A 27,992-nucleotide genomic window follows, 5' to 3' on the forward strand; every position below is an offset into this window, starting at 1 on the left:
ATTTTGTGTCATTTAAGTGTCTTGTCAATTTATAATAAATAATACTGAAATATTTGGACATTTTGTGATTTTTTTGCAGAAATTATTTATAAAATTGTGTTTCTTCTGGTGTAAAATATTTTTTTCAATGGCAGTTATTTTGTAGATGTCACCCATTTCGTCTTTCATTTCGACGTTTTGGTATCATGGCGGCCGCGGTCGGTAGGATTTGTGGGGCACGGCTTTTGAAAAATTATAGCCAAGTAGCTCCTCAGGTACTAAATTTGTTAATATAAAGTTATTTTTTCACATATCTCTAATGTAAAAGTTAACAAAGTGTTATACACCTCAGTCAACATGTCCTGTTACAAGAGGCAACATTCAGGAGGAAGAGTGAATTTCATCAATTTACGACTAATCTTAGGGGTGTATATTGGGTTATATTGCAGGGAATTGACATGCAGAACTGCATCTTTTATATTATTGTATCAGTGTCAGAAATAATATTCACGGGCAAGTGATAACCTATTCTGTATTATGTAACAAGTACACGAAATCTAATGAAAAACCTACCTTGCAGGTTTGTCAGCTGTCTACCAGTTCACAGGGATGGACAAAAAATAGAAAATTGGTGAGTTAATATTTAATTTTTTTCAAATTGTTAAAGATTTTCTATTCTATATAAAATGGCTTGAGATAGTCATGTTTTGATGGCAACTCCTAATCATTTAAAATTAACTGATACCTGTTTTTATCTAACAATACCTCAATTTTATGCTTGTAATTATCTTGTGTAATCTTAAGAAATTTACAAAATTCATTAGTCAGAAATCAAATTATGTAAATCAAAAATCTTGTCCAAACATCACAAAGTAATTAAGCTTAATGAGTACCTAAATTTTAATCACAGCCACAGTTATAATATTTTTATTGTGAAATAAAATTTTCCTCTGATGCATCTAGTTTACACATTCACAATGATTTTTTTTGTGTTGACAGTTGTTATCAACATTAGGAGTGGTAGGAGGTGGAGTGGGGGCTCTGCTGTTTGCTCTTGAGCAGTCCGTGCAGGCATCTGGTGGTGAGGCACATCCCTACCACATGCCGTGGACTCACGATGGATGGTTCAAATCTCTTGACCATGCCAGGTAATTTGTGAGAAGAATTATTGTTGTAGAACTGGCAATTTTTATTATTCAAAGAAACTGAGTTTATGGTAACTTGCTGTAAATTTTCATTAAATTTTATGACAACTAAGAACAGAGATTATAATAGTCTTTAGGTCTATGCTTGTACCACACTTACACTTTCTTAATGACTAATTAATGGAAATCAAAAGCTTAGTATTCTAATTCCGTAGTGGATAGATACATTTACTAGTTCAATAGTAATTAATTTATTATTATTCAGGTATCATAATCCACTTTCATAGTAATATAGAACTAGTTGTAACTAATTTTTTTTTTAAACACAAATACAAATCTTAATAAATTAGTATTAAAATGAGATAAGAAGATTCTGATGTGATAACACAATATCCTGTTTAAATTATTTACAAGCTTGCTTTTTCATGGAGTTTTGCTGCCATTGGAATTTCCAGAAACTAATAGCCTGTGATTAACCATATACATTGAAAAATAAAAGCTATAATTTATTAGTTAACAGAATGAAACCAGGATTAATTTGTTGGCAATATTGACTTTGCTATACACATACAATATTACATTTATATCCCTTGCAGGATATCTACCCCTATAGTCACAATACCCCTAATTGAAATTCAGTATTAGAAACACACGTTACTAAAATATTTTAAAGTTTTATTGCCAACTGTTGGCCTCAAAGCAAGCACTTTGACCTTTGCAAAGTGGGTAAAATTTTACTCAAATGACACTTTCACAGTTGAGGTTTTGTGTTTCAATATAAGAGCAAACATTTATCTAAACCAGTTCAAGCAAATTATTTATGTCAGTAAAACAAAAATCCAGTAATTTTTGTGATAATGATTACAATGTAAAAAATGTCTTTGTTTATGATTATGCTCTGGCATTTTCTTCTTTGAGAACAAAAATCAGAAATCTTATATAATGTAGGTACATTGACCTGACCTTACATAATGATCATTAAAATTGGTATGACAAATTTTAAGAAAAACTCAGTTTAAATAGAACTAACTCAATATTTTTGAACCATATCAACTCAATGTGGCCTTTCAGTCTTTGCAAGAATGTTGGCTCTATCTATCCTGTAAGAACATGGGTTAACTTTAATTTATTTACCGCATTTCATATTGTAAAATAGGTTTTTATTGTTACATATTACAAACTTATGTACGTAATTCGGGAAAGGGTCATGTCATGGGTTTTAATCTGTGAACTGCCAACACTCTTAAGTTTGGTATCATATCTCATCTATCAATAATAATATTATGACAATGTTAAGTTTGGAACTTTTGTTTGTATAATAAGGGTAATCTTTGGAAATACTAAACCGATCATGAATCTCCTATTGAATTGTTTTACATACATACATATAATCACGTCTATATCCCTTGCGGGGTAGACAGGGGCTACAGTCTTGCAAAGACTGATGGGCCACGTTCAGCTTTAAGATAGGATTGAGATTCAAATAGTGACAGGTTGCTAGCCCATCGCCTAAAAGAAGAATCCCAAGTTTATAAGCCTACCCCTTAGTCGGCTTTTACGATATCCATGGGAAAGAGATGGAGTAGTCCTATTCTTTTTTGTATTGGTACCGGGAACCACACGGCATTGTTTTACTGTTAAAAGATACATAGTCTGCCGGTTAATGGGCTATGTATACACCGCGGGTGAAGCCCATAATGGGCTGCTGTAAGTCATAAACAAGAAAAATTAATGAATACAAACTTTTACAGTATCCGCCGAGGGTACGAAGTGTACAAACAGGTGTGCAAAGCGTGCCACTCGCTGCAATACATCGCCTTCCGGAACCTGGTCAACGTTACCCACACCGAGGAGCAGGCTAAGGCGGAGGCCGAAGAGGTAAGTAATTTATATGTATTCTGGTATTAGCTTCGCTCCGGGACTTCACTCCAGTGGGATTTTTTGTTAATTCAGTGTATATTCTACTTTTGTACTAAATTTTATCAGAATCATTGTTCAGTTGAATATATTCGAGTGTAACAAATACACAAGTAACTGTCTGTCGCGTTTTACGCTTTCACGCCTAAACGACTGAACCTATTTTGACGCAATTTGTTACATAGAATTGACTCTGACACTTTTTATTCGCAAAAAGGTTGGGAACAAGTTAAAAGAGGGGATATAAAAGATTCTCAGTGGACAGCAGTAAGTATAAATTAAACTTGGCAATTAAAGATTGAACCAGCGTGTTTTTTATAGGTAACTAAATATCAAAAACCCTTTTGCATTCGTTATGTCCTCATTATTTCATTGCGTAAATCGTTGCTTGTTTACAGGTAATGATCAAAGACGGTCCCGATGAAGAGGGCAACTATTTCGAGAGGCCCGGGAAGCTGTCCGATTATTTCCCTTCGCCGTACCCTAACGAGAATGCTGCGCGAGCGGCCAATAATGGTAAGGAAATTAACCACTGATATATCGGGATTATACCTGGTGTGCCGTGTGGTTCCAATATAAAAAAAGGACTAATCCATCTCTTTTCCATGGACGTCGTAAAACTCGACTAAAGGATAGGCTTATAAACTAGGGATTCTTCTTATAGGCTTATAATTTAGGGATTAGGCGATAGACTAGCAACCTGTCACTATTTGAATCTCAATTCTATCACTAAGCCTAATAGCTGAATGTGGCCTATCTTTCAAGTCTGCTGGCACTGTCTTACCCGCAAGGGATATAGACGTGATATTCCTAACATATTGTGATTTATGGATTGCTTTTCTTTGTCTGGGTAATGTTTTTTATGAACGTGGAAATATAGAAGAATTCAGATCAAAAAAAAATTCTAATCCATATTCCATAGAGTCAATCCCATGTATGATACCTTAGAGCATACATTGGACCTCTTTACAACACCTCGAATCAAAATGGTGTCTGTAACCTAAAACACCCAAAGTTAAAGTACTCGGAAATCATTATGAATAAAATTGCACATTCAATAAACAAAGTGTAATCATGATCTAATCCCAAGTTATGTTTCCTTCTGACGGTCACTACGCTCAAATGCAAGCTGTCTTCCGGGTCCTCAAGAAGGATGTACCATAGTAAATGCAGCATAATGAGTTGCTGATAGCCCAACTTTCTTATTCACGAACGTTAAAAGGCAATTAAGGCAATAATTCTCTTTCTACCATTGAAAAAAAGCTAAAGCTAGAAAGAGATTATGAAACATTACATTTCAATGTTCACGGATAAGTCCCTAAAACGTAATTTAGTGTCTCAAGAGCGACCTTGAACAGGCAAAAAAGATATAGATAAATCAAACTGCCAGGGAGTACATGAAATTATAAGAAATTTTATGACATCACTAGCGACCCGTCCCGGCTTCGCACGGGTGCAAAATTATAAATGTTATTATACATAAAAACCTTCCTCTTGAATCACTCTACCTGTTACAAAAAACCGCATCAAAATCCGTTGCGTAATTTTAAAGATTTAAGCATATAGACAAACAGACTAAAATAGCGACTTTGTTTTATACTATGTAGTGAAGTACTCTGTAACAAAAAATTTTATCAACTTTTTGGTTACTATAATCATACTACACATTTCCAGGTGCCTACCCACCGGACTTATCTCTGATATGCTCCGGTCGCAAGGGCGGCGAGGACTACATCTTCGCTTTGCTCACCGGCTACATGGACCCTCCGGCTGGTGTGGTCCTCCGAGAGGGACAGAACTACAACCCCTACTTCCCTGGTGGAGCTATCGGAATGGCACAAGTATTGTTCAATGAGGTGAGTACTAGTTTTACTCTATGTGTTGAAACTAGATATGATTCAACTCTTCCTACACTAACATCCAGTATATCCTCAAATCATAGAATTTGTTGCCAACTAAAAACCTTAGCTTCTAAAAAAAAAGATATCATTTCTTCTTATCTATAATTTGAACATTTAATTTTATATGAATTAAGGACGTCCTGGTAAAGGGTCAGGTCAAAAGTACCCGAAACCGCCGAGCTTGTATGAAGAGAGTTATGAATGTGGACGAAGCGAAAGAAGTATGCAGAGATCGTGGCAAGTGGAAAGAGGTAGTCTCTGCCTACCCCTCCGGGAAAGAGGCGTGATTTTATGTATGTATGTATGTATGAAGTTGACAAACCCTGGAAACCTTTCTTTTATTGGCAAATTGTAATTCTGGCGTTAATTCTCGTTATATCCTCACCTCTATTGAGGAGCCGCGTGAGTGCGTCATATAATCAGGATCCTGGATTGATTGTCTCATCTCTGATTATGTCAGTTTTTTACACGAAGCGTCTCCTGTCTGCCCTCTGCATCATTTGCAGGTGAACCTAAACTTTAACTGGGCCTATTCCCGTAGTCGCCTTTTACGACATTCATGAGTAAGAAATGTAGTTGAATTTCATCCATTTTCATCTAAAGTGCCGTATAAGAAAGAATGCCAGCAATAATATATACTCCACTTAACTCCACTGAGTTAGTAAGGACTTGACAGTAATTAAAAACTAACTAAAATTGAAATAAACATCTGTATTGTCAAGTGTCAGCATGAAACAAGTTGTCAATGATGCTCTCATGCTGCCATTATCGATCGCAGGCGGCGGAGTACGCCGACGGCACGGCGCCGACGGCGTCGCAGATGGCGAAGGACGTGGCGACGTTCCTGCGCTGGTGCTCGGAGCCCGAGCTCGACGACAGGCGGCTCATGACGATCAAAGCCATCGGCATGTTCTCCTTCCTAGCCGCTGTCGTCTATTACTTCAAACGGCACAAGTGGAGCACGATGAAAACCAGGAAACTAGCCTACAAACCCGTCTCTAAGAAATAAAAGCCGCCAACAAAATAATAGTAGAATAAAACCAATGTTTTAGACAATTTTTTTTTCGATAGGCGCAGTAACATGTTAATTGTTTATAATTAAATTAATTTATTTTATATTTCATCATGGTTTTCTTGTTCGGTCGCTTGTTACCACTTACCATCGAACGATGCAATTATAGTGACTAATGATATGTTAATGATGAATGTTCACCTTAACGGAGGATTTAGCACAGGTGATCAGTTGGCGGACTGTGCTTGTGATGTTTCGATGATATAACTGTGAATCAGTGTACAGTTGAATAAATGAGTTATTGAAAATCAATTTTCATTATTGTTCTTCATTCCTGCAAATATTCCCTTAGTTGAAAAACATGTAAGTTGTGAGAACTTCTGTGTTGGGTGTAACGCAGTCTTAGATTTGAGGAAAATGGTCAGTTGCCTACATCTTTTCGTATCCTTAGAACAAGGACAATATGGAGGTGATTCAGTCTCGCATAATTTTGGCCCTATCTGAGATCTAGTTAAGAGGTCATAGAAGTTATCGTTATAAAATTTAAAAAAAATCCCTACGAATAAATGCGAAAGAAACTGTCTGTTACACATTCAATTGATAATAGAGATAGAGTTGACCCTGAGGCTGTTGATATTGGCTTTTTATTAAATGTGAAGAAATGGATGACAAATTGTCTACCTACTAACTACATAAATTAGATTTTTTTATCTAAAGGTATAGGCTACGCAAATATGAACTAGGTACATTTTCTGTGTCCATCAGAATCGCCGGTCACTCATCATATTTAGCACTGAATATATGTCTAAACATTGCTTCCCTGTTGCTTTTATTTGTATTCCATTAAGACAAAATGTTTTATTATGTGGAATTAATAATATCTTCATAGGCCAATAATTGTTTCCTTAAAACACAGTAAACATGAATTTGTATTATTGACGGTAGTATTGTACTTGCCGTGGTAGTATTATCAATAGCCATTTAATATTCCTATACCTAGTAGACTTGATACGCCTACAGCGAGATGTAGTTTTAGAATATAGTTATTTTGTGTCTGATAACATGTATTTGATAAAGTTATTACCATTTCGAGGTTTCATTACCTTAAAAAGTATAAACATAAGTCGGTAAAGTGATTTTAAATTTAGTCGTATAAGCAATGTTTTTGTGCTCCAATAGTTTGAAGAATAGTTTCGACATTGACAATGCACATTGTCAATTTGACATGACAAACTGTACACAATTTGTAATGTCAAATTGTGTTGACAAATCTTGTTTCGTTCGTGGAAAAGAGTTGAAATAAAAATCTAATTTCTAACGTTTAATTGCCCCAAATAATTTTCATATGTATAATCTTATTCATTAATTGAAAAATGCGAACCAACACATAAACTTTATAGGTTCCCGAAACTGTGGCAACCCTGCAACTACAAACATATCTTGGATGTGTTATGTGTTCGTCGTAATTTCATAAAAACAAGACAAAATGAATGCTATTGTCGGCCTTTGCCATTTTTGCGAAGCTCACGGTCCCCGACCCTTATTTTGTACGTTCACAACAGATGACGAGAAGCACACTACAGAATCTTCTAAATCAACAGTTGAATGTACTGGATGCACATCACTAGGTCCTGAAACCGTGTATGTGTCCAGGGATGACAGTGGAACTATATACTGCAGCAGGGAATCCGTACCTAATGCAGATGTGACTACGTTTATGCGGCAGGCAGCGATTAGGAGTATTACTTGTGAGGTAAGATCAATTTTTTTTTACTTAAAAAAAAAGGCATAATGCTGACATTGTACTAAAGTGTTGAAAGACTAAGTACCAAATAGTTAAAATCTATACGTAAAAAAATATTGTAGCTGCTCAATGTCAGTACATGAAAGATATTATAGGGGAACTCTATTAGACCAAAATGTGAATATTAGAATTTCTGTTTGTATGTTTGTACTCGTATTACGCCAAAACCATTGTTCCGATTTGAATGTGATTTTTTAGATGTGTTAGGCTTGGTCCTAAAAAAATATCTCCATCTACATCTAGCCTTCTAAAGGAATAAATTTTTATGTATTGAGATTGTTGGCGACTAAAGTCATGGCAACAACTAGTTGTAAATATTGTGGATATTGTTATGTAGGTACATGCATTGGCTGCTGAGGTAACACCAAACTGGGGGTACCCGCAGATATGATCGCAACTAATATACATATAACAGTCATGAACAATATAAATTCCACACAGGTTAGCTGGAGTAAAGATGGGGGTGTAGTATACTTCAGTGAGACACAAGGCCATGTGCTGAGCCTCATGTTTCAGTTGCGAGACACCCGCGCCCGGGGTCTTAAGAGGTGGTTCTCCATTGTGGTGCTGATGAGGGATAAAATGCTGCTGTTGAATATCATGCCAGTGCTATCTAAACATATGCTGGTATGTAATGAGACTTCAAGTGAAGAAGAAATCTTGAAGAAATTACTTGACTAGTTTTTCACTATAATTTTCATACACCAGTTTTGCAATAGTTTCTTTAAATTTTATCCAAAATCAATGTATAAAATGGAAATAAATTAAAGTGAAAATATGTTGGATGAAAACTGACACTTGAAGGAAATTAGTCCAGTCCACAATGTTTTTTTAATCTTAGCAAAATGCCAATTCCTTCCCTGACATTTATCACATATGCACATCCTGTCTGTTTAGGCTGGTTTTAGTACATGACTGAAAGTCAGGCCGTACCGTCAGCACTGATGAGTGCTGAACGACAGTATACATTTATGATTAGTGTTAAATTGTCTTGAAAGTAAGCAAAACCTGTACTGAAAAATGAACCAGTTCACAAATGCAGTAATATGTTCTTATTCTACTAACAGTTGGTCATGCACTAAATCCACCCACATACTAAAAATTTTTGTTTGAGGTTCTACTTGTGCGTCCCTTGATTGCTTCGAAAACTGTGTGCTTTTTTGTTTTCAGAAAATTTCAAAAGAACTGCAAGGTTTAGCTGATTCAGTATTCAATGAGGAGCAGAAAATATGCTCCCAGAGAGCTTTGAGACTCAAGACTGGAAGTTATGATTTTGGACAATCAAGATCATTGATTCAATTATCAGGTTTATTTCTGTTTATGACCTTGCATTAACTTCAATAATTCTGTAGTTCAAAAGATCCAAATCTCAAATGGTGGCTTTCAAAACAATTTCAAACTTTTGAGCTAGTTTTATATGCGTAATTATGAACATGTTGACAAAGCCATTGTTATAGAATAATGAATATGAAAGAAGCAAAATACGTCTGTTGGGATTGTAGAAAAGATGTAGCCTTTGCCTATGTGCGTAACCAAATTTCGTCACTAACCTAAAATACTTTAATGTTCAGATGTAATTTTCTTTTTCAGGTGACAGTGAAATCTTCAAAAGGCTCCACTCCCACTTCACTTGGATGCTAAAAGCCGGTGCTCTCACATTCTCAGAAACCCTTCACACAAGCCAAGAAATGCTGAAGAAAATTAACCCAGAGTCTATTAAACATTCAATCTTCGAAGAAAATGCATGCAATGTCCCTAGTGATGAGGAATGCATGCCGTTGAGGGAATTAGAAAAGTTATTGTCGAAAGAAATATTTAGAATATTGCTGTATTGCACTCTGACGGGAATTGATGTAAGGTTTAGTTTATATCCCTCCAAGTGCTTATTTCCATGATTCTCTGTCAGTGTTAAATTAACTTGTACTGCATGTAAGAGGCGACTGACTGCTCAATTTATTTTACTACGTTTTTTGCATACATCTGTATAATCATGTCTCTATCCCATAAGAGGTACAAAGCCAACAAAATATATATATCTCGAAATAGACTGAAAGCCAAACGTCCAATGATGAAATTTAGTTTTATTACTAATGATTAATGATTAACTTTTATTAAAATTAAAGTTCTTTTTATATTTCAGATTGTAATTAAAGATACAATTCTTGATGCAACAAATATAACCAAAGGTCTGACTCGACTATATCCTATTAGCAATATAAGTACAACAAGAATAAGAATAATTAAAGGCAATAAGCAAGTAGCACCAACAGCCAACGCATGCGTTTTGGAATCAGAAAATAATAACTTTTGTTGTAGGTGGCCTGGAAAGCTGCCTCCAAAATGTATGTATTCAATTCAATAAAGCAAAAACAATCTATTCTAACTACTTTTCTGCTTGTGCAAATTTTTCAAATCTATTTCAATTAACCTTAGCTACTAATTATTATAAAGTGTTGTATTTTTTTTTGTGACAAACTCCAAAACCATATTTCGTGATATGGAATATACTAGGAGTTACATAGGCTACTTTTTTTCTAGAAATTCCCAGAGGAGCGAAACCCTGCGTAAAAGCGTGATGGCGCCAATATTATTTTAGAATTACTTTCACTACCTTCATTAATAAATTTTTATTTTTTACGAAATATTGATATCTACTTAAAATGGCCCATGGATCTATAATTTCTGTAATAATTTCAGGTCCCACTATTATGAATAGGATAGAAGCATCAATTAATAATTCAAACATAAATGATGCTGTTCTTCATCAACATCTGAAATCGCTACAACTTGAATGGCTTGGGTAAGTCTCTTTTGGATTTGAACACTCCATTAGTACCGGTTGTGTCCTCAAATATATGGAGAGGAGCTAGGTCCCTGCTATTTGAATAATCACAGAGGATCTTTCAATGCAGTAATAACTACTTGGAATTCTTCAAACAATGGGCAAAATTCATTAATCTTCGAGGCTGCAACAGGACCCATCGAAATATGGAGAAGAATCGCGAACTTTTGGAGTTGAAATTAAAAATGTTGCTGTTGTTGCAAGAAAGTGTATATATTTATTTAAGTTGTTATTTACTTCACAGGATATCAAAAGCAGTGAAGGCTGCAGTGAACTCATCAGGTGAAAAGTCACCAGCTGTAGCCAATTTGAAAAAAGTATTTGGTTTGTCACCTCAGGATGAACTATTGGTTAATTATTGGATAAGTGAGTTCTGTTGTTAAAAAAAAACCTGGAATTGTAAAATAAAGCTGTGATATTATGTGATTACAACTAAATATGTATTAATTTATTTCCCCAAAAAGTCTGAGGATATTAGGAAGCAAGTAACTTCTCAAGCTTACAGCACCCATTTTGATGAAATTACAGTGACCTTCAGAAGTAATAAAAATTTTTTTTATTGGTATGGGCTATGTGCATTTAGTAGAAAATAGTCTCATTTTTAGACTTTATGCAGTGCGCGCGGAAACCACGCCACGTTGCTTGAATCGACGATAATGTATTATATTTACTGTCAGTGGCAGTTAAAATCAGAATTGTAATCCAAGATATAGCAATGTTAAATGAATAAAGATTAAATGAAACAACCAAATAGATAGTTACTCCTTATATTTAAAGATTAAACGTTGGAGCGACGACGTGGCCGCGCACGTTCGTGTCCCTTTGTGCGCACGTAGGGCTTCGTGTGCGAGCGCGGGGCTCCCGGCGCCGGCCCGAAGTGGCGCACAGCCTCGCGGGCGTTGCGGCGACCCTGCACCAACACTGTCTTGCGGCCAGTGGGCGCGCGGAGAGCCAACTGATCAAATGTCAGAATCTCACCTGAAATATAAATAAACATTAATTTTTTGCCTTCTGCTCCTCCCAACACACAATCAAACAAAATTTTGCATGCATATTTTACTGTGTCAACTCAGCAAATGCCTAAATGCTATTGGCCCACATTCAATTGTAATAACTAAATAATTACTGAATAATTCAGCCCTTGCCCTTGTATTAAACCCCTTTATATTTTTGATCAAGTTGAAATGTCTACAAGTTTTTTATTAGTTCAGATTTTCTTATTTTTGATTTTATCCTGATATCTTGATCAAATTAAGGACATCCTGGCAAAGGGTCAGGTCAAGAGTACCTGAAAACGCCGAGCTTGCATGAAGAGATTTATTAATGTGGATGAAGCAAAGTATGCAGATCATGGCAAGTAATGTAGTCTCTGCCTACCCCTCCGGGAAAAAGGTGTGATTTTATGTACGTATGTATCTCAAAATATTATTTTAGTGGATAAATATGATGTTATTCAAAACCAATAAATAATGTGTCATTTGTGTGAAACAGCTCTCTAGTGTAAATTTAGGATTTATATATAACAAAACAAATAAGAAAATGCACAAAATATTAGTGATTTCCTTGCATCAATGTAATTTTTTTGTGCCAAGTTCTAATTAGAATTCTAATTAGTTCAATTGAACATGATTTCCTTAAATAAATGAAACTTTTTGAAGATCCTACAATAGCCAACAACCAAATAAATGTTTTCTTGAATCTTCAAAATTCAAATTCTGGTGGTATTGGTTAAGAAAATAAGATAGCTTGTGCAAACGGCTTATAGCTTCATGGCTGGAAACCTGTCTATGTGATTCCCAATACATAGTGCGAAAATGAGCTTGTATATTTTGTTTATTATTTGTTATCTCTTAATTTTGTGATACATGCTCATAGATATGACATAGAATTAATCCCGAATTATCCTGATTCATATGTGTGAAGCAGCGGGTTTCCTACAAATACTACTTACATTACTAATAATCATAAACAAACCTCCAGCAGCCAAGATACGGGCGCGAGCCTTTTCAGTGACATGAAGAGCAGCCACTGTCATTTTAGGGACTGTGTACAGCCTGACATCATTGGTGACTGTGCCGACTACAACAGCGATCAGACCCTCGCGAGTGGGCTTCTTCATGTGACGAGCCAGGCGGGACAGTGAGATTGGAGGCCGGTTAATGCGGCTCATGAACAAGCGGCGCAGAACGATCGTGTTGAACTTAGAGTTCGTACGCCTGGCCAAGTACCTGTAAAGCTGTCAACAAAAATTTGAGGTTATGATACCGTTTTATCAACAAAACAACTACTACCTGTCCTATTTAAGGACTATAATATAACAAGCAAAAAGAAATAGATTTACTTACTTTTACAAGCAATCTCAAGTATACATCTTGAGACTTTACTTCCGTGCGCCTTACTTTTCTATCGTGTTTGTGATTGATGTCGATACCCTGAAATAAAGAAAAGAACCCATACTGAATACACTGGTTTCATGGCAATTACACGTAAACTTTCACTGCACTTCATTTTCACTGAGATTTTAACAGATTTATTTAATTTTCTCATTTACGAAACTCACCATCTTGACAGCAGGATTAAAAAGAGACCATAGACAGACAATAAAGAAATTGACAGCACGAAATTTGACAGCTGGTTGTATATGATAATGTTGCCAGCTTACCCCATTGAAATTCTGAATATTATGAGGAACCGCAAATAACAACCATATGAATATGATGGTTCAGCCCACTTCTAAGGGAAGTCAAGGCGCTTACGCAAATACTTCATTCGTTTACGTTCACAGGACTCCAGAGACTCCGAAGCATTAGCATCGTCTTCTTCACCACAAAAAATTTTGTATTCATATTAAGTACTTTTCTGAATTTTGTATTCTAAACTGATATGGGTAGAAGCACATTAAAAATTTAAAGAGTAAATGATATCAAATTACACGTCTTTATTCCTTACGGGGTAGAGAGATCCCAACAGTCTCAAAAGACCTCCACATTTCACTTTCAAAGAGCAAAACATTTATAGTGAAACTGGGAACATATAACTTTCTAGTTTGAATAGTCAATCAAAGCACACAAAATCGAAAAGATGTTTCACGTAGTGATTTCACTGAACTCAAACGATTTTCTTCCTCATTTCTGCATGCAAAATAAACTGCAATTTGTAATGTTTTTACAGTTTTAAACTGTGCATTTTTTTAAATTATCTTAATATAAGTTATAAGTAGGTACTTTCAGTTGTTTAAATTACAGGCAGACTATAAGAAATAAACGAAATTCCGTCATATTTGAACAGTGTCAGAAAGAATTGAAAATGTCGCTGCCTCGCCAAGCCTGTCATCGCGACAGATAACAAGTTTCGACCGCCGTTTTTTCGAAAGGGATGGAATTTAATACGAAACATAGAAAATTATCCAAAAACAAAAATTCTGTTCGTACTCCCGCAGCCACCAAACAACGTTTAACAAAAAAAAAGACAGTAGCTCGAAAACGAAAATGCGTGTGCCTTCCTGAAAATTATTCGGTAGTAGAATTCCCATCAATATGGAATGAACTGCGTCAGAATGGCCAACTGTGTGATGGAAAAATTGTATGTAGGGATATGAAATCAATACGAGTGCACAGAGCAATACTTTCGGCCGTTAGCCCATATTTCAAGGCAATATTTGTAAATTCGTTGAAAAAAGGAGAACCGGAGGAAACTGAAATATTCGTGGATGTCCCAAGCTGCTACATGAGTCTCATTCTTGATTACGCTTATACAGGTACCTGTACGGTAACGGCCGAAAATGTAGAATATTTGTTACCCTATGCCGACCAATTCGACATCGTCGGCGTTATACAGCTGTGCTGTCAATTCCTTCTGCAGGAGTTACGGCCGCATAACTGTCTTGGAATATTCAAATTTGCTAGATATTATTTTTGTGGAGAGCTTGAAAAGAAGGGGAAGTTGTATATAAGGCAGAATTTTAGCAGAATACTTAAGGAATGTAATGAATTTAAATCATTATCTTATGATGAACTTGAAGATATTCTGAGGGATGATGAATTGAATGTTCGTAACGAAGAAATAGTATTCCAAGCAGTTAAAACTTGGGTTGAACATGATTTGGAAAATAGAAGAAAATATATTCCATCACTACTGGCGTGCGTGAGATATGGTCATATAAGTTATAAATATTTCAAGTCAAAAATTTTACAATGGCAGCCAGTGATAGATGACGAGGTAGGTATACAAAAAATGAAAACTTTTCTGTAGAAATCTATTAATTTGTTAGTCATTTAAAATTGGTTTGTTTCTAGAAATGCCAAGAAGCACTATATCCAGCTGTGGTATTCCTGACAGTTTTAGATTCAAGGCCTGGTACAGAAGCCGATCTAAATGATCCCTTAGCACGACCACGTATTCCCTACGAAGTACTGTTTGCTGTTGGAGGCTGGAGTGCCGGAAGTCCAACAAGTTTCGTCGAAACATATGACACAAGGTGCGTAGAAAAGTGATACGCAAGCCTTCTGACCAAACTCGCTCCAAAACTACTTTCATTCTTACACGCGTGCTTTCTTGGAAGTAGATTCGGGAAAGTAGGCACTGGGGAAAAGTGGGGAAAGAGGGAAAACATTGGGGGAATGGGACATTCAAGGAAATGGACGTTAGAAACCGACTGAACATTCCGGTAATAAGACCTAATGTGCCGAGAGGTTCATATGTTGCATTTTATTGGCATAATATCATGATTGGGTTGTTTTTTATAAAAGGGAAGTCAAAAAATTTAAAGAAAGTTTTTTATTCTTTGCTCAATACAGTTATCGCCATTGTCATCCATCTTTATTAAAAAGAAAAAATGTCTATGGTTATTTTCATTGAAAAAGGTGGGATGTTCAAAAGATTACAAAAAATTATTTTGTAAAATTATTTCTTCCGTTTTTGAAAGATAATATAAGACAGAAATGTACGTATGTCGTCTACTCTGCACACCTTTAGGAAAAGCTCCATGAAACGGGAGTTCTTAATTTTTGAGATTTCGTCTCAAGGTCGCTTATCTATCAGTGTTTTATAGGATCTATACCACCTTAGGCCTCATCTTGCTTACCATCAGGCGGATTGAGGTCAAATACACTCAAATTATAAAAAATGAGCATGACAACCTACTAAGCGACGGCGGCGGACTGCTGCGGCTGCGTGTTGGTCTATATTCCATGATATTCCCAGACAAGTCGGTACTGTCCTCCTCATTTTCCCAGGATTGACACTTGATTACGATTGATACCGTTTTTCCTATCAGAGCTGATCGATGGTTCCTGTCAATCCACATGGACCTTACTCCTCGCGCGTACCACGGCCTGTGCTCCCTGAACAACCTGATCTACATGATTGGCGGCTTCGACGGAAGTGACCACTTCAATACAGTGAGGTGCTATGACCCTGTGGCCAACACTTGGCATGAACGGGCGTGCATGTATCAAGCGCGGTGCTATGTCAGCGTGGTTGCTCACGGTAGTATTTTAACGAGTCTATAGTCAATTCCAATTAGTAACATCTTATTATAAAGTAGTTATTTGTTATTGTAAATGTCTGTCTCTTGCGCTTTTACTAAACCGTAGAACCGATTTTAATGAAATTAAAAATGTTCCCGACCCGAGGCTCTTTAGTGCTCATAAGCTAAACAATTTTTTTTTGTAGGGTAAAGTACATTTTCTTAGGCACCCAAGTAACCGAATCCAGTAAGTACAGACCTACAAAATATTTCAAATTTACCAAAACTTTCCGTGATTCTTTGTCAAGAAATTTGTAAGCAGTGCCGGCCCTAGCACTTGGCAGTGAAAAATTTTTGGCGCCTTTTGTCCGGCTTTAACTATCAGACTTAACGCGGTAAGGGTAAAGGTTATAAGTCGGTCTTGGCCGTGCCGCATGAGCTGCAGTGCCTGAACAAAAACGATTACTGCTTTGCGTGCGTTCACCTTTTTCAAAGTGAAATATCTAAAGTAATTTAACTAATACAAATTAGATGGACTGATCTACGCCTTGGGTGGTTACAACGGTCGCACTCGCATGTCGTCGGTGGAGCGCTATTACCCCGATAAGAATCAGTGGGAGATGACCACTTCGATGAACAAGCAGCGGTCTGACGCCTCCGCCGCTTCACTTGGAGGGAAGGTAATTTGTATAAGGAAATTAACATAACATTTTTAATTTCATACTCAAAATTACTGTGATGTACAAAAAGTTCTCATGGACAATGCAAACTTTTATGGTTCCTGAAATGTATGTTAAATGTAAGTATAGCTATAGGTTAGTTGCCCATGGCCTATAAGAAGAATTCCTAGTTTGTATATATATTTCCCTTGATAAACTTTTATAATATGGGAACGGTAAGAGAAGCAGTTTGAAAGCACTAAATCAGTGTGTTTATTTTCTTAGTTGCCTTTTACGATATCCGTGAGAAAGTGTATTTGTATGCTTATGGGAAAGAGTTAAAATTTCCAAAATGAAAGGGAACCAATGTGAAACTTGTAGAAGCATGTCGCTGATAATACCTACCGCCTCTTTTTTCACGAAGTGTGTTGCTGATGATTAGCTTTTTTTTAAATAAATTATTTGAACCCCAGATATACATCGTGGGCGGTTTCAATGGGCAAGAAGTGCTGAGTTCAGCCGAAGTTTTCGACCCGGACACAAAGCAGTGGAGTTTCATCCGTTCCATGATCAGCCCTCGGTCCGGGGTCAGCCTCATAGCGTACCGGGACTGTCTGTACGCGCTGGGAGGGTTCAACGGATACAGCCGGTTGAATACTGGTTGGTTTTCCAGCTTATACTTAATTAGGTGTCACAGAGCCTTCTCGCTTCTGGATCGGGGTGGATTCTTTCCAAGGAGATAACTGGATTAAAAATTAGAATTGAGATGGTTATTGCCATGTAAATAAATATAGAACTCTGAATATTTAATGGTGCTATAATAAAGGTAGCTAGAATCGTCCTTCCATCACGATAGTGGACAAAAAAAAATAATCTATATATATAAAACTCTTCCGTTACTGAGTGACTGACTGACAGACAACGCACAGTCGAAACTACTGGTCGTAGACAGCTGAAATTTGGAATGTAGGTTCCTTGGGATATGTAGGGGAGCACTAAGAAAGGATTTTTGGAAATTCAACCCCCAAGGGGGGGAAAAGGGGTAAAAACGTTTCTATGAAAAATCTTATTCCTTGGGTTTATAAACTTGAAACTTGGCATGAACACGTACATAGGCAAGTAAATATGTTTGACATTATAAGTTTTTTCAAACAACCCTCCAATCGTGATTTAGGGGGTGCGATTGGGTGACTGATTTATTAACGCACAGCCGAAACCGCTCGGTATAGGAGTCTGAGATTTTGAACAGAGGTTCCTTTAGTAACATAAGTGAGCACTAAGAAGGGATTTTTGAAATGTCAACCCCCAAGGGGGGGAAACGGGATAAACTGAGCCGGGGCTGCGGGAAAGTTCTAACGAGATACCGTGGCCCCGGAACGCAAAGGGCAACTGAAGGAACGAGGTGGGTTTTAGTCAGTAAAAGTCTGACACTCCCTTCCGTTCCACCCAGAGCGGGAGAGGTCATTTGATGATTTCCCATCCTTAAAAAAAAAGACTTTGTATGACAACTTTCAGTCGTCTCTTTAACATACATAATAACATACATAATTATGTACATACATGCATAACATTAATAACATCACGCCTTTAAATCCCTATTTTGTGTTAACACTACCCATACAAACAGCTACGAAATTTATCCGCATCCATTTTCACCTAAATTCTTAACGTTAATGAGATTTACTTTTTATTATCAGGTCAACCTAATAGCCTCACATGTACGTATAACTTCGTAAGAATTTTCTTTCAACTCCTAACCGTTGAGGAGTTGTACCTTCCATCATCAGCTCATTCACATGGGATGATGACTATCAGACGCAAATACTTAAACAGATCTATGAAATTGTCAAAAACGTAATTGCCTGTAAATTTGAGGTTTGCCCTTGATTTCCCTGGAATACCATCATCAGATCCTGACTAGGTAACAACGGGACCAACTTGAAAGTATACTCTACCGAACAAAAAAAGAATCACGTAAATCGGTCCATAAATCTCGGCGTAATCGGTATGCATAAATAAAACACCCGAATTTTATTTTCTAACTATCACGAGTTGTCTCGATGCTCGATAGATGGCGTTGGCATCGAGATAGATCGCGCTATGGTTTCGTTACCGTCCTTTAGCTAGGTAGCGTAAAATATTTTAATTTATCGTGTAATTTTAGCAGCGCCCCTAGCGGACATACGCGAAACTACATATTACACACTACAAATATTTTGATTTGAAATTATTATTCGTTTGATTCATTAACTTTTAACTTGACTTATTTAACTTATTTTACTCTCTATTTCAGTTAATTTTTGATTTGTTGATTAGATTTGATATTTTTGATAGTGATAGGTGTCGAAGTGCGAGAAGTCTTAAATATTGGTTAGTAAAAAATACGTATCAGTTGCGGAAAGCAGGATGGGACAGGATAGGACTGGACGGGGCAGGACGGGACACAACAGGTTGGGACGGGACGGAACAGAACGAGAAGAGACGGGACAAGACGGGAGAAGCCATATGAATTTAAACCAAATATAAACATAAAACAGCCCCGCACGATACGGGATAAAAAAATGGGTGAAATTTTATGGCGTATCCTTATAATATAAATACATTTGCGCGGGCGAAGCCGCGGGCAAAAGCTAGTTCAAAATAATGTATTTTGCGATTATTTTACAATATTCGTCTAAGTTAACTACTGATGTTATAATGTTTATTTACAGTCTATTTTTCATGGTAAGTCAATACGTTTTTTTTCTATCACCAGGAGAGAAGTTCAATCCCCAAAGAGGCGGCGACTGGCAAGAGGTCACGGAAATGTTCAGCGCCCGAAGCAATTTCGCCACTGTATTGCTGGATGACATGATCTTCGTAATCGGTGGTTTTAACGGTTCGCGACTTTCTGTAGTACCTATTATTTTTATTTCAGCTATGTTGATGTTTATGCAAGTTCACAATATTTTATGAAAATTACGCAGCAACACTTTTCTGCAGGCAACAAACAGGCTATCTCTTATTTTCCCTAATTTTTTTAGTAGATACAGAAATTGATTTGTTAATGACGATCGCCAGGTACATTTGCAGAATAGATGTTTCAAAAAAGGTTCATTTGTCACTCTTTAGCATAGTCAACTAACTGTTTTAACCTAATACGTAACTAAAAGGATTGTCCCTCTAGGATCCACAACAATACCCCACGTGGAATGCTACGATGGCGACACCCTGGAATGGTATGACGCTGCTCCAATGAACCTCAACCGTTCAGCTCTGAGCGCGTGCGTGTTGGTCGGCCTTCCCAACGCACGCTCCTTCTCGTATCTAGCCAAAGCTGTCCCGGCCGCAGGCGCAGATCAGGCCCATTCCTGAACCGAAAATCGCAAAATACCCACAAACCTACATTAATAAAATCTTAGAAAATTCCATTTTAAATATATAACTGTTGCTAAGATTTTTCGAATGACTATCAAGAAAATTGCTGGCGGCTCTTTATCTGTGATATTTTGATTGTACAGTTATCATTTGATTATTCTATTTTTATGTAATTATCGTAAATCATGGTTAATTAATAGTTATTTTAATGTACAGCTCTTAATCATGTTTGTATTTTATTTTTATTTAACGTGCTGTGATTCGGAAGGGGAATCGGAACCCCGCGATATTTTATTATTCAGACGCTATTTTAGCGATGGGAATGCTCGAAATTTTCAAGTCTTTTTTATTGTGTAGTTTGTGATAAATTTTTATTTGGTATTTTTGTGTATAGTTCGCGTCCGGCAAATCAGGATGGCCGCGTTTTGGATGTTTGTACGATATTGCGGTGAGCGAAACATTCGCTGTGCTGTAGTACCTGTGATATTTTCAATAAATTGTTAAAGAAAGTTCAAAAAAATGTAAAATTTATTATTTTTATTTCGAAAAATTTACTGTACCTGATTGAAATATTGAGAAATTGACAAATAAAGAAAAACCTATCTAAATACCCATCTATTTTATTTAACCCATGACCTGTTGTTTACTCTTGCCGCAGTTTTGTATGCGATCCTCTTTATGTCAGGTTGCCTGAAAGAGATCCAACTTAGGGTTATCCCTTGATTTTCCTAGGGTTATCCATATAAAATAGTACTACTGTTTTATATTTGTAATGTACTTCTTTAGTGAACAATAAAGCATTTATTTAGTTATTTTTCCCGGAATTCTGAAGAATCCTTGAAACGTTGATAAAAATACTGCTAAGGTAAGTACTGCTGCTTATTTAATATTACAATAACGGAGACACTAAACATATAGACCGGTGAAACAAAATGGGTTGTAAAATATCATACACGAAATATACTTAACAGTTTTTACAGGGCTGCGAGTATAAAGTTATAGGATCTCTTATAACATCAAAATCTGTTGAATTGAATCAATTTGATACAAACCTTATACTATGAACATGTGTGACAATGAATCAACGTATACGATGTACGACAGCGAGAGTGGCGTGCAAACGTGCGTATATTTACCACCCAAGGAGGGTTTAGGGAGACAACGGGAGGACGCCCCTCCCCCGGCGCGGCTTCCCGTCCGATCGAACCGCAAGCAAACCGGGGGCGTAGTAACCCTGCGACATTCGGGAAGTGCTGTCTCAAAATAGACTAAAATGGAGCTGAAAGGAAAGGTGGCCCTCATCACGGGGGCATCAGCCGGCATCGGACTCGCGTACAGCGAAGAATTACTGAAACAAGGAGCTAAAGTGAGTCATCATTTTATATTATTTTATCAATTCTTCGAGTTCAAGGTAAATAACTGTTGAATGAAGTGTCTGGAAGCACGCCAAGCAGTGCAAAAGCATGCATGCTCCGCCAATTGATGAGGAAATCCGTTTTTCCGACCGGCATTGCGTATTGATTTTTGCCGGCGCCCCGTAGTAGGGTGATCGCTTTTTCCTTTTAACTTTCTTTGTTACGTTTAACACAATTACCAACGAATTTAATCATAATCTGTAGAAATTATTTGCCATTGGCTAATTTTTCCTTGAAATAATGTATAATCCATTGTAATAAAATAATGAAGGACTTTCATATTCTATTTAGTAGATATCATCATTGTATATTTTGATAAAATGGAATACTATATCTAATTCGCAAAGTTACGAGATATTTTCAACAATGTCTGCACGATTACAGTTTGTATTGATTTTATGCTAAGACTAGATTTTGCGTGGAGCTTCGTTCCCATGGGAATTTCCAGGCAAAAGTTATAGGTATATGTAACATATAATGTTACCCTGAATGTCTATTCTATCTCTGTGCTTAATTTTGTCAAAAACGGTTCAGAAGTTTAGAGTTCATTCGTTACAAACAAAAAATACAAATCTTTTCTCTTTATTATATTACTAGCGACCCGCCCGGCTTAGCACGGTTAACATTTATATATATATATATATATCTAAACCTTCCTCAGAAAGCCCTCTTCCTAACATTTAAGACAGGAACAAAACCGGTGATCTTATAGTAAAGCGTATTGGTTCCAAAAGTTTCCGACATAAATAATCAAAAAAACCCACTCCCTTTGCAGGTTTCCCTTTGCGATATAGACTCGGAGGTTGGGGAACAGGTGTCCGATGAGTTGGGTGCCAAATATGGCCGTAAAAACGTGTTGTTCTGCCAGTGCGACGTCACCGACTACCCGCAATATGAAGGTGAGTGAACGCATGAAGTATAAAATGTGAAGAAGCCGATGTAAAACCGGTGTTTTCTGACCAATTGTACAAGTGCAGTCTTCAAATTTCGTAGTGATGCCAATGACAACAAGCAAGATGTGCTTCCATATTAAAGCTTTCTTACTAACTTGTTTACCGGAGATTTCTGTCCCCTGATAACTTTTAGTTTATTCCAAAATTACAGTTGAATTCTGTTATCGATTTAGGCCAATTAGTTTTAATAATCCAGATTTCTTTAGATAAGTCTATTATTTTTTAAATATAATACAGATACTTAAAAACTCCTGGATCATAATACCTACCTCACTTAATAACCAAAATTCTGCAAAAGAAGAATGCAGGGAACGTAACAAGTGAAAAGATGAAGTCTGCCTACCCCAACGGGGAAGAGGCGTGATTTTATGTTATCGTATGATGTTGCAGAGGCGTTCGAGATGACAATGAAGGTGTTCAACCGGCTGGACATCGTGATCAACAACGCTGGAGTCATGAACGACCGTTTCTGGGAGCTCGAGGTGGACGTTAATTTGGTAATTACCGACTAAAAAAGACAAAAAGATATTATTTATTTTTGTTTTGCTTCCTAAAGAGAAAAAAAAATGCCGCCCCCTAATACCTGTCGCCCTTGGTTTTTACTACTGCTAAATCCGGCACTGGTACGCGCGATCCTGTAACACGCATTTTTTAGTTTTATTTAGATTCCGGTTCCTATTTATTAATTTATAAAGAAATAACTTTATCCGAACTTTCTCTCAATCGATATGATTTGGCCATAGTAAATCAAATTTAGAAGTAGGTATGTTCTTACGTAACTAAAATAAATAATAGTTTAAAAAAAACTAAAAAACTACGCTTTATTGCTAATCAAACTAAAAAATAGAAAATAAAATTTAAAGACAAAGGAATTATAAAACAGTAGTAGCAAGTCGAACAATCGGTTATAGTCAATTACCTCCGATTAAAATTATAACAAAATTAAATTTATAAACAAAACAATTGAAATCTGAGTAAAAAGCGTGGGGTGCCTGATGTAGTAAATATTAAAATCATTCTATTAGCATATATTTATGACAAGAGAGTTATGAAAATGAAGTAAAATGCACCCCACGCTTTTTACTCTGATTTAAATTGTTTTGTTTATAAATTTAATTTTGTTATAATTTTAATGGGAGGTAATTGACTATAACCGATTGTTCGACTTGCTACTACTGTTTTATAATTCCTTTGTCTTTAAATTTTATTTTCTATTTTTTAGTTTGATTAGCAATAAAGCGTAGTTTTTTAGTTTTTTTTAAACTATTATTTATTTTCTATTTTTTAGTTTGATTAGCAATAAAACGCCTAGTTTTTTTATACAATTATTTTTTGGTAGAAGTGTTAACTTCCTACTACTTCTACTACGCTGTATAACTATCTTACTAGAAATGACTTTCGCAACCATGCGCCCATCGCCGGAGGTTTTCACAACTAACTTTCTTAAAGTTATATGTGGCCTGATTGGATTAAATCTCATAATATTCTCATCATCATGATTCTTTTTTAGGCGATGGGCTAGCAACCTGTCACTATTTGAATCTCAATTCTATCTTAAAGCCCAATAGCTGAAGGTGGCCTATCAGTCTTTACAAGACTGTTGGCTCTGTCTACCCCGCAAGGGATATAGACGTGATTATATGTATGCATGTATGTATGATGATTGTTAAACCCAGTTGAAAAGAATTTTATAGTGATAAATCACTGTTAATAATATTTTTGACTATCCAGCAAACATAACAATTTTCGATTGTGGCCTTGCCAGGAATCAAACCACAAGATTAAGAGGCAGATTGATACAGGAACAAAAATATTTGAAACATACCTCCACTGCCTTTACAACCAGGAACGCAACAATGTTTATCTGAAGACATCGTGGCACTTTTGTAGTAAAATCTGTCTTTCACAAAAACAAACACAAACTTGGGACTCCTATCTCAAATAATCAGGTACTTTTTACAGGAGTCCTATCTCAAAATATCTGCACAACACAGTGAACACAGTCAGAGTCCAATCTCAGATGATAAAATCACACGAATATCCGGAAGAACAAAGCTCGACTCAACGGAAGATTCCAAACTCCAAATAACGACAAGTTATCAGCACAAAACAAAGTGCAAATAGGTAAATACACAGGCACCGGTAAAAAAACAGAAAGAAAGTTTACAGGTGTTAGAATCGAATTCAAAACTTACTGCAAAACTTATTTTACATAAATAAACAAACTGTCACTCATTTTCCAAGCGAGTATTACAGTGTTGCTATTATAAATATGCAAAAGTTACATAATGTTAATTCAAGAATCGCATTAATATGTTAAATACGTATTAAATATCGCAAAGTTCTGTAGGTAGTAACTTTATTCTTGTATTGTTGTAAATTTAGTTGTTCAATTTTCATTTATTACTTTTGTTTTATTACTTATATATTTTTTATTGTTTTAAAATATTCTACTAATTCTACTATTGTTTCTAATGGTAATTCTAAATGGAGCAATGCGATGAAATAAAGAAGCCTCAGGTTAATAGTGACATTATATGGAAATATATTACATCTCTTTTTGACTCATTATACGTCAGAACTTCTTGGTTTCTTGTATGGAGATTACTGGCACTGGTGCTATCTCTGTCTCTCTTACTCTCATACGAAGGATCTAAAAATGAATTTATTAATCCTGGCAGTTTTAATAAGGATAATGAGAAACTCTTATCAAAATATTGCATTGTCATCGGTCCTTGATACGTGTGCAAAGTTTCAAGTTGATCAGACGTTTAGAAATCAGTGAAAATTAAGCTCAAAGATTCCGTTACATACATACATACATACATACATACATACATACAACCCAAGCTAATAAAAGCGTAGTAAAAATCACACAACGGCACCATTTTACTTATTGAGGTTTTTGTTGACCCCTTCGCAATCACGACCTACAAATGCCTAGTTAAAAAATAACCACATCATACATGCCTCAAGTAATTTTATTAGTAGGTAAGTTTAAACTAATAACGTAATCCTCTCCACATCCTTTCAAATATGAACTGCCTTTTTGATACATTTGATCGGTCTAAAATCAGCTAACCGGTACAGTGTAAACAACAGATGGCTCAATAAAGCCAGCAAAAATGAGTTGGAATCATGTAATTTTGTTACATACCTTACTTACTACTTACTTTACTTACGTTTTTTTCAGAACGGCGTGATCCGCGGTACCCTCTTAGCGTACCGGTACATGGGCAAAGACCGCGGCGGCCAGGGCGGCACCATCGTGAACACCGCGTCCACCGCCTTCGCCAGACCTCAGGTCTCCACGCCCATCTACACGGCCACCAACTACGCTGTGGTCGGGCTCACCAGGGCTTATGGTGTAAGTTGGTAACTTTACTAATCTTGTTACAATTACAAGGCACTTTAAAAGGCATAAAAATCTATCTATTTCCTATGGGTATCGCAAAATGCATAAAAAAGAATAAGTTTATATATAACTAGCGACCCGCCCCGGCTTCGCACGGGTGCAAAATTATAAATGTTATTATACATAAAAACCTTCCTCTTGAATCACTCTACCTGTTACAAAAAACCGCATCAAAATCCGTTGCGTAATTTTAAAGATTTAAGCATACAGACAAACAGACTAAAATAGCGACTTTGTTTTATACTATGTAGTGATGCAGTGTTTACCATAAATGACGGCCTGTGGCGCAGCGGTAATACGCTTGTCTGTGGCACCGGAGGTCCCGGGTTCTAATCCCGGTCAGGGAATAATAAGAAACGAACTTTCTCTGATTGGTCTGGTTCTCGATGTTTATCTATACTATAAGTATTTATTATTAAATATAGTATCGTTGAGTTAGTATCTCGTAACACAAATTTCGAACTTACTTCGAGGCTAACACAATCTGTGTAATTTAAAAATTACAAAAAAAAAAAACAAAAAAACAACCATAATCCAATACGGGCTTGTTTTCCCTGCAAAGGTTGCAGAGGTCAAATGGCAGTGGTTTGGTGTAAAAAACCAACACAACCACTCCAAACCACAACTTACCCAATCCAGGACATAGTCGAAGGGCGCAACCTGTACTTCACTCTAGAGAAACAAGGATGCAACCGGGGTTATAGGTTAACCGCCAGGCGGAAGGTCAAATTTTTACACCACAACTACTAGGAACTGCACGCGCCTTATAGGAATGAATACAGTGTTTTCACAATCGTCATGACCGGTGGTAATATCATAATTTCATTCCAGGATCAATACCACGTGAATCTGACCGGAGTAAGGAGTCTGGTGCTGTGTCCAGGGTTGACTGACACGGGCCTGGTCAAGGAGATCCGCAAGCAGCTCATGTCTTCAGAGTATGAAGCGGCCTGGCAGAGAGATAACGTCAACAGCAAGACCCAAAGGTATATCTTTTTATATTTCATCGTGCCAGGTTTAATGGCACGGATCTATCTTGCTCAAAGGTAAGAATATCTTTCTCTCCTTGACGTGTGCGCAGTTGAATACCCCGCTTTGCTTTCCAATATTTCTCTTTCTCATATCATGTAAGGTCGTCAAGGATTTCTTCGTTCTGTCCATAATTCTGCCTGGGCCCGGTGGAGGTGGCATGATAGGAATTACTGGATAAGGTCAACATAAATAGATGTGCCACGTGGTTCCCGGCACCAAAAGAAAAAGAATAGGACCACTCCATCTCTCTCCCATGGATGTCGTAAAGGGCGACTAAGAGGTAGGTTTATAAACTTGGGATTCTTCTTTTAGGCGATGGGCTGTCACCTGTCACTATTCTCAATTCTATCTTAAAGCCAAATAGCTTAACTTGGCCTATCAGTCTTTACAAGATTGTTGGCTCTGTCTACCCCGCAAGGGATATAGACGTGATTATATGTATGTATGTAAATAGATAGTCAACAGAAATACTCAAATATAAGGACGTGCAATATTTTCCTGGAATTTCTTCTGTAGTATTACCTAAAAGAGGGCAAGAAAGGATCTGAACCGAGAGTGCTCACCATAAACACTCTTATGACACTTAAAATAGGTACGTATTCTTTTGTTTTCCAGTACGGAACACGTGGCCCGAGCGCTCGTGGAGATCCTGACCAAGGGTCAGAGCGGGTCGGTGTGGATCGTTGAGAACGGGCAGCCGGTCCGCGAGTGGCGCGGCTAGCTAGCACAATCTAGCCAGCGTTAATGCTGATTTACAATGATACAGTAGCTTGTGTTGGACACTGTACTGGAATTGGCATATTCTGGGAAATTCAGAAATTTGATAACGCCCAAAAACGCCAAAATCTCATAGACATGAGATTTTGAATGGCAGCAAAGAAAAGTGTAAACTTATAACTCAGCTGTGTTTCACCCCCAACATTAACAAGGCTTGTGAAATAAAGTGTGAGAATGAACCTTAGTTCCATCAAGCGATTATACAGTTCTGAATTTCAGTCCAGTTTTTATTATGTAAAACTGGATATTTATAAGCGACATCCAGTATTAAAAGCCAATAACGTGTTCCAGCTATTGTATCAACATAAATTAGCCAT

The 27,992-nt window shown here is 36.7% G+C and overlaps 5 protein-coding genes across 5 annotated transcripts; 4 read left to right on the forward strand and 1 right to left on the reverse strand.

The window, feature by feature from the left end:
• The first annotated feature begins 101 nt into the window (after positions 1-101).
• LOC106135177 (cytochrome c1, heme protein, mitochondrial) lies at positions 102-6,266 on the forward strand. The gene is made up of 7 exons (XM_013335407.2): positions 102-254; positions 560-610; positions 979-1,127; positions 2,876-3,002; positions 3,440-3,557; positions 4,716-4,897; positions 5,721-6,266. The coding sequence occupies exons 1-7, from the start codon at positions 186-188 to the stop codon at positions 5,949-5,951; spliced, it is 927 nt and encodes a 308-aa protein (XP_013190861.1). The 5' UTR covers positions 102-185; the 3' UTR covers positions 5,952-6,266.
• A 945-nt stretch (positions 6,267-7,211) lies between these two features.
• Positions 7,212-11,024, forward strand: LOC106135194 (folliculin). The gene is made up of 7 exons (XM_013335427.2): positions 7,212-7,707; positions 8,200-8,385; positions 8,929-9,064; positions 9,349-9,611; positions 9,899-10,100; positions 10,456-10,558; positions 10,845-11,024. The coding sequence occupies exons 1-7, from the start codon at positions 7,441-7,443 to the stop codon at positions 10,981-10,983; spliced, it is 1,296 nt and encodes a 431-aa protein (XP_013190881.2). The 5' UTR covers positions 7,212-7,440; the 3' UTR covers positions 10,984-11,024.
• Positions 11,025-11,351: 327 nt separating this feature from the next.
• Positions 11,352-13,263, reverse strand: LOC106135044 (large ribosomal subunit protein eL18). Its single transcript, XM_013335215.2, has 4 exons — positions 13,161-13,263; positions 12,946-13,032; positions 12,575-12,836; positions 11,352-11,578 (listed from the first exon to the last, which is right to left on the reverse strand). The coding sequence occupies exons 1-4, from the start codon at positions 13,161-13,163 to the stop codon at positions 11,379-11,381; spliced, it is 552 nt and encodes a 183-aa protein (XP_013190669.1). The 5' UTR covers positions 13,164-13,263; the 3' UTR covers positions 11,352-11,378.
• A 712-nt stretch (positions 13,264-13,975) lies between these two features.
• LOC106135040 (kelch-like protein 10) lies at positions 13,976-20,693 on the forward strand. Its single transcript, XM_013335212.2, has 7 exons — positions 13,976-14,818; positions 14,896-15,077; positions 15,876-16,087; positions 16,599-16,747; positions 17,200-17,386; positions 19,482-19,604; positions 19,893-20,693. The coding sequence occupies exons 1-7, from the start codon at positions 13,976-13,978 to the stop codon at positions 20,078-20,080; spliced, it is 1,884 nt and encodes a 627-aa protein (XP_013190666.1). The 3' UTR covers positions 20,081-20,693.
• Positions 20,694-20,782: 89 nt separating this feature from the next.
• Positions 20,783-27,726, forward strand: LOC106135041 (15-hydroxyprostaglandin dehydrogenase [NAD(+)]). The gene is made up of 6 exons (XM_060946687.1): positions 20,783-21,449; positions 22,274-22,397; positions 22,842-22,948; positions 25,645-25,818; positions 26,698-26,852; positions 27,514-27,726. The coding sequence occupies exons 1-6, from the start codon at positions 21,357-21,359 to the stop codon at positions 27,617-27,619; spliced, it is 759 nt and encodes a 252-aa protein (XP_060802670.1). The 5' UTR covers positions 20,783-21,356; the 3' UTR covers positions 27,620-27,726.
• Positions 27,727-27,992: the final 266 nt, after the last annotated feature.

This window comes from Amyelois transitella, chromosome 11, assembly GCF_032362555.1.
Source record: "Amyelois transitella isolate CPQ chromosome 11, ilAmyTran1.1, whole genome shotgun sequence".
NCBI classification, from domain to species: domain Eukaryota; kingdom Metazoa; phylum Arthropoda; class Insecta; order Lepidoptera; family Pyralidae; genus Amyelois; species Amyelois transitella.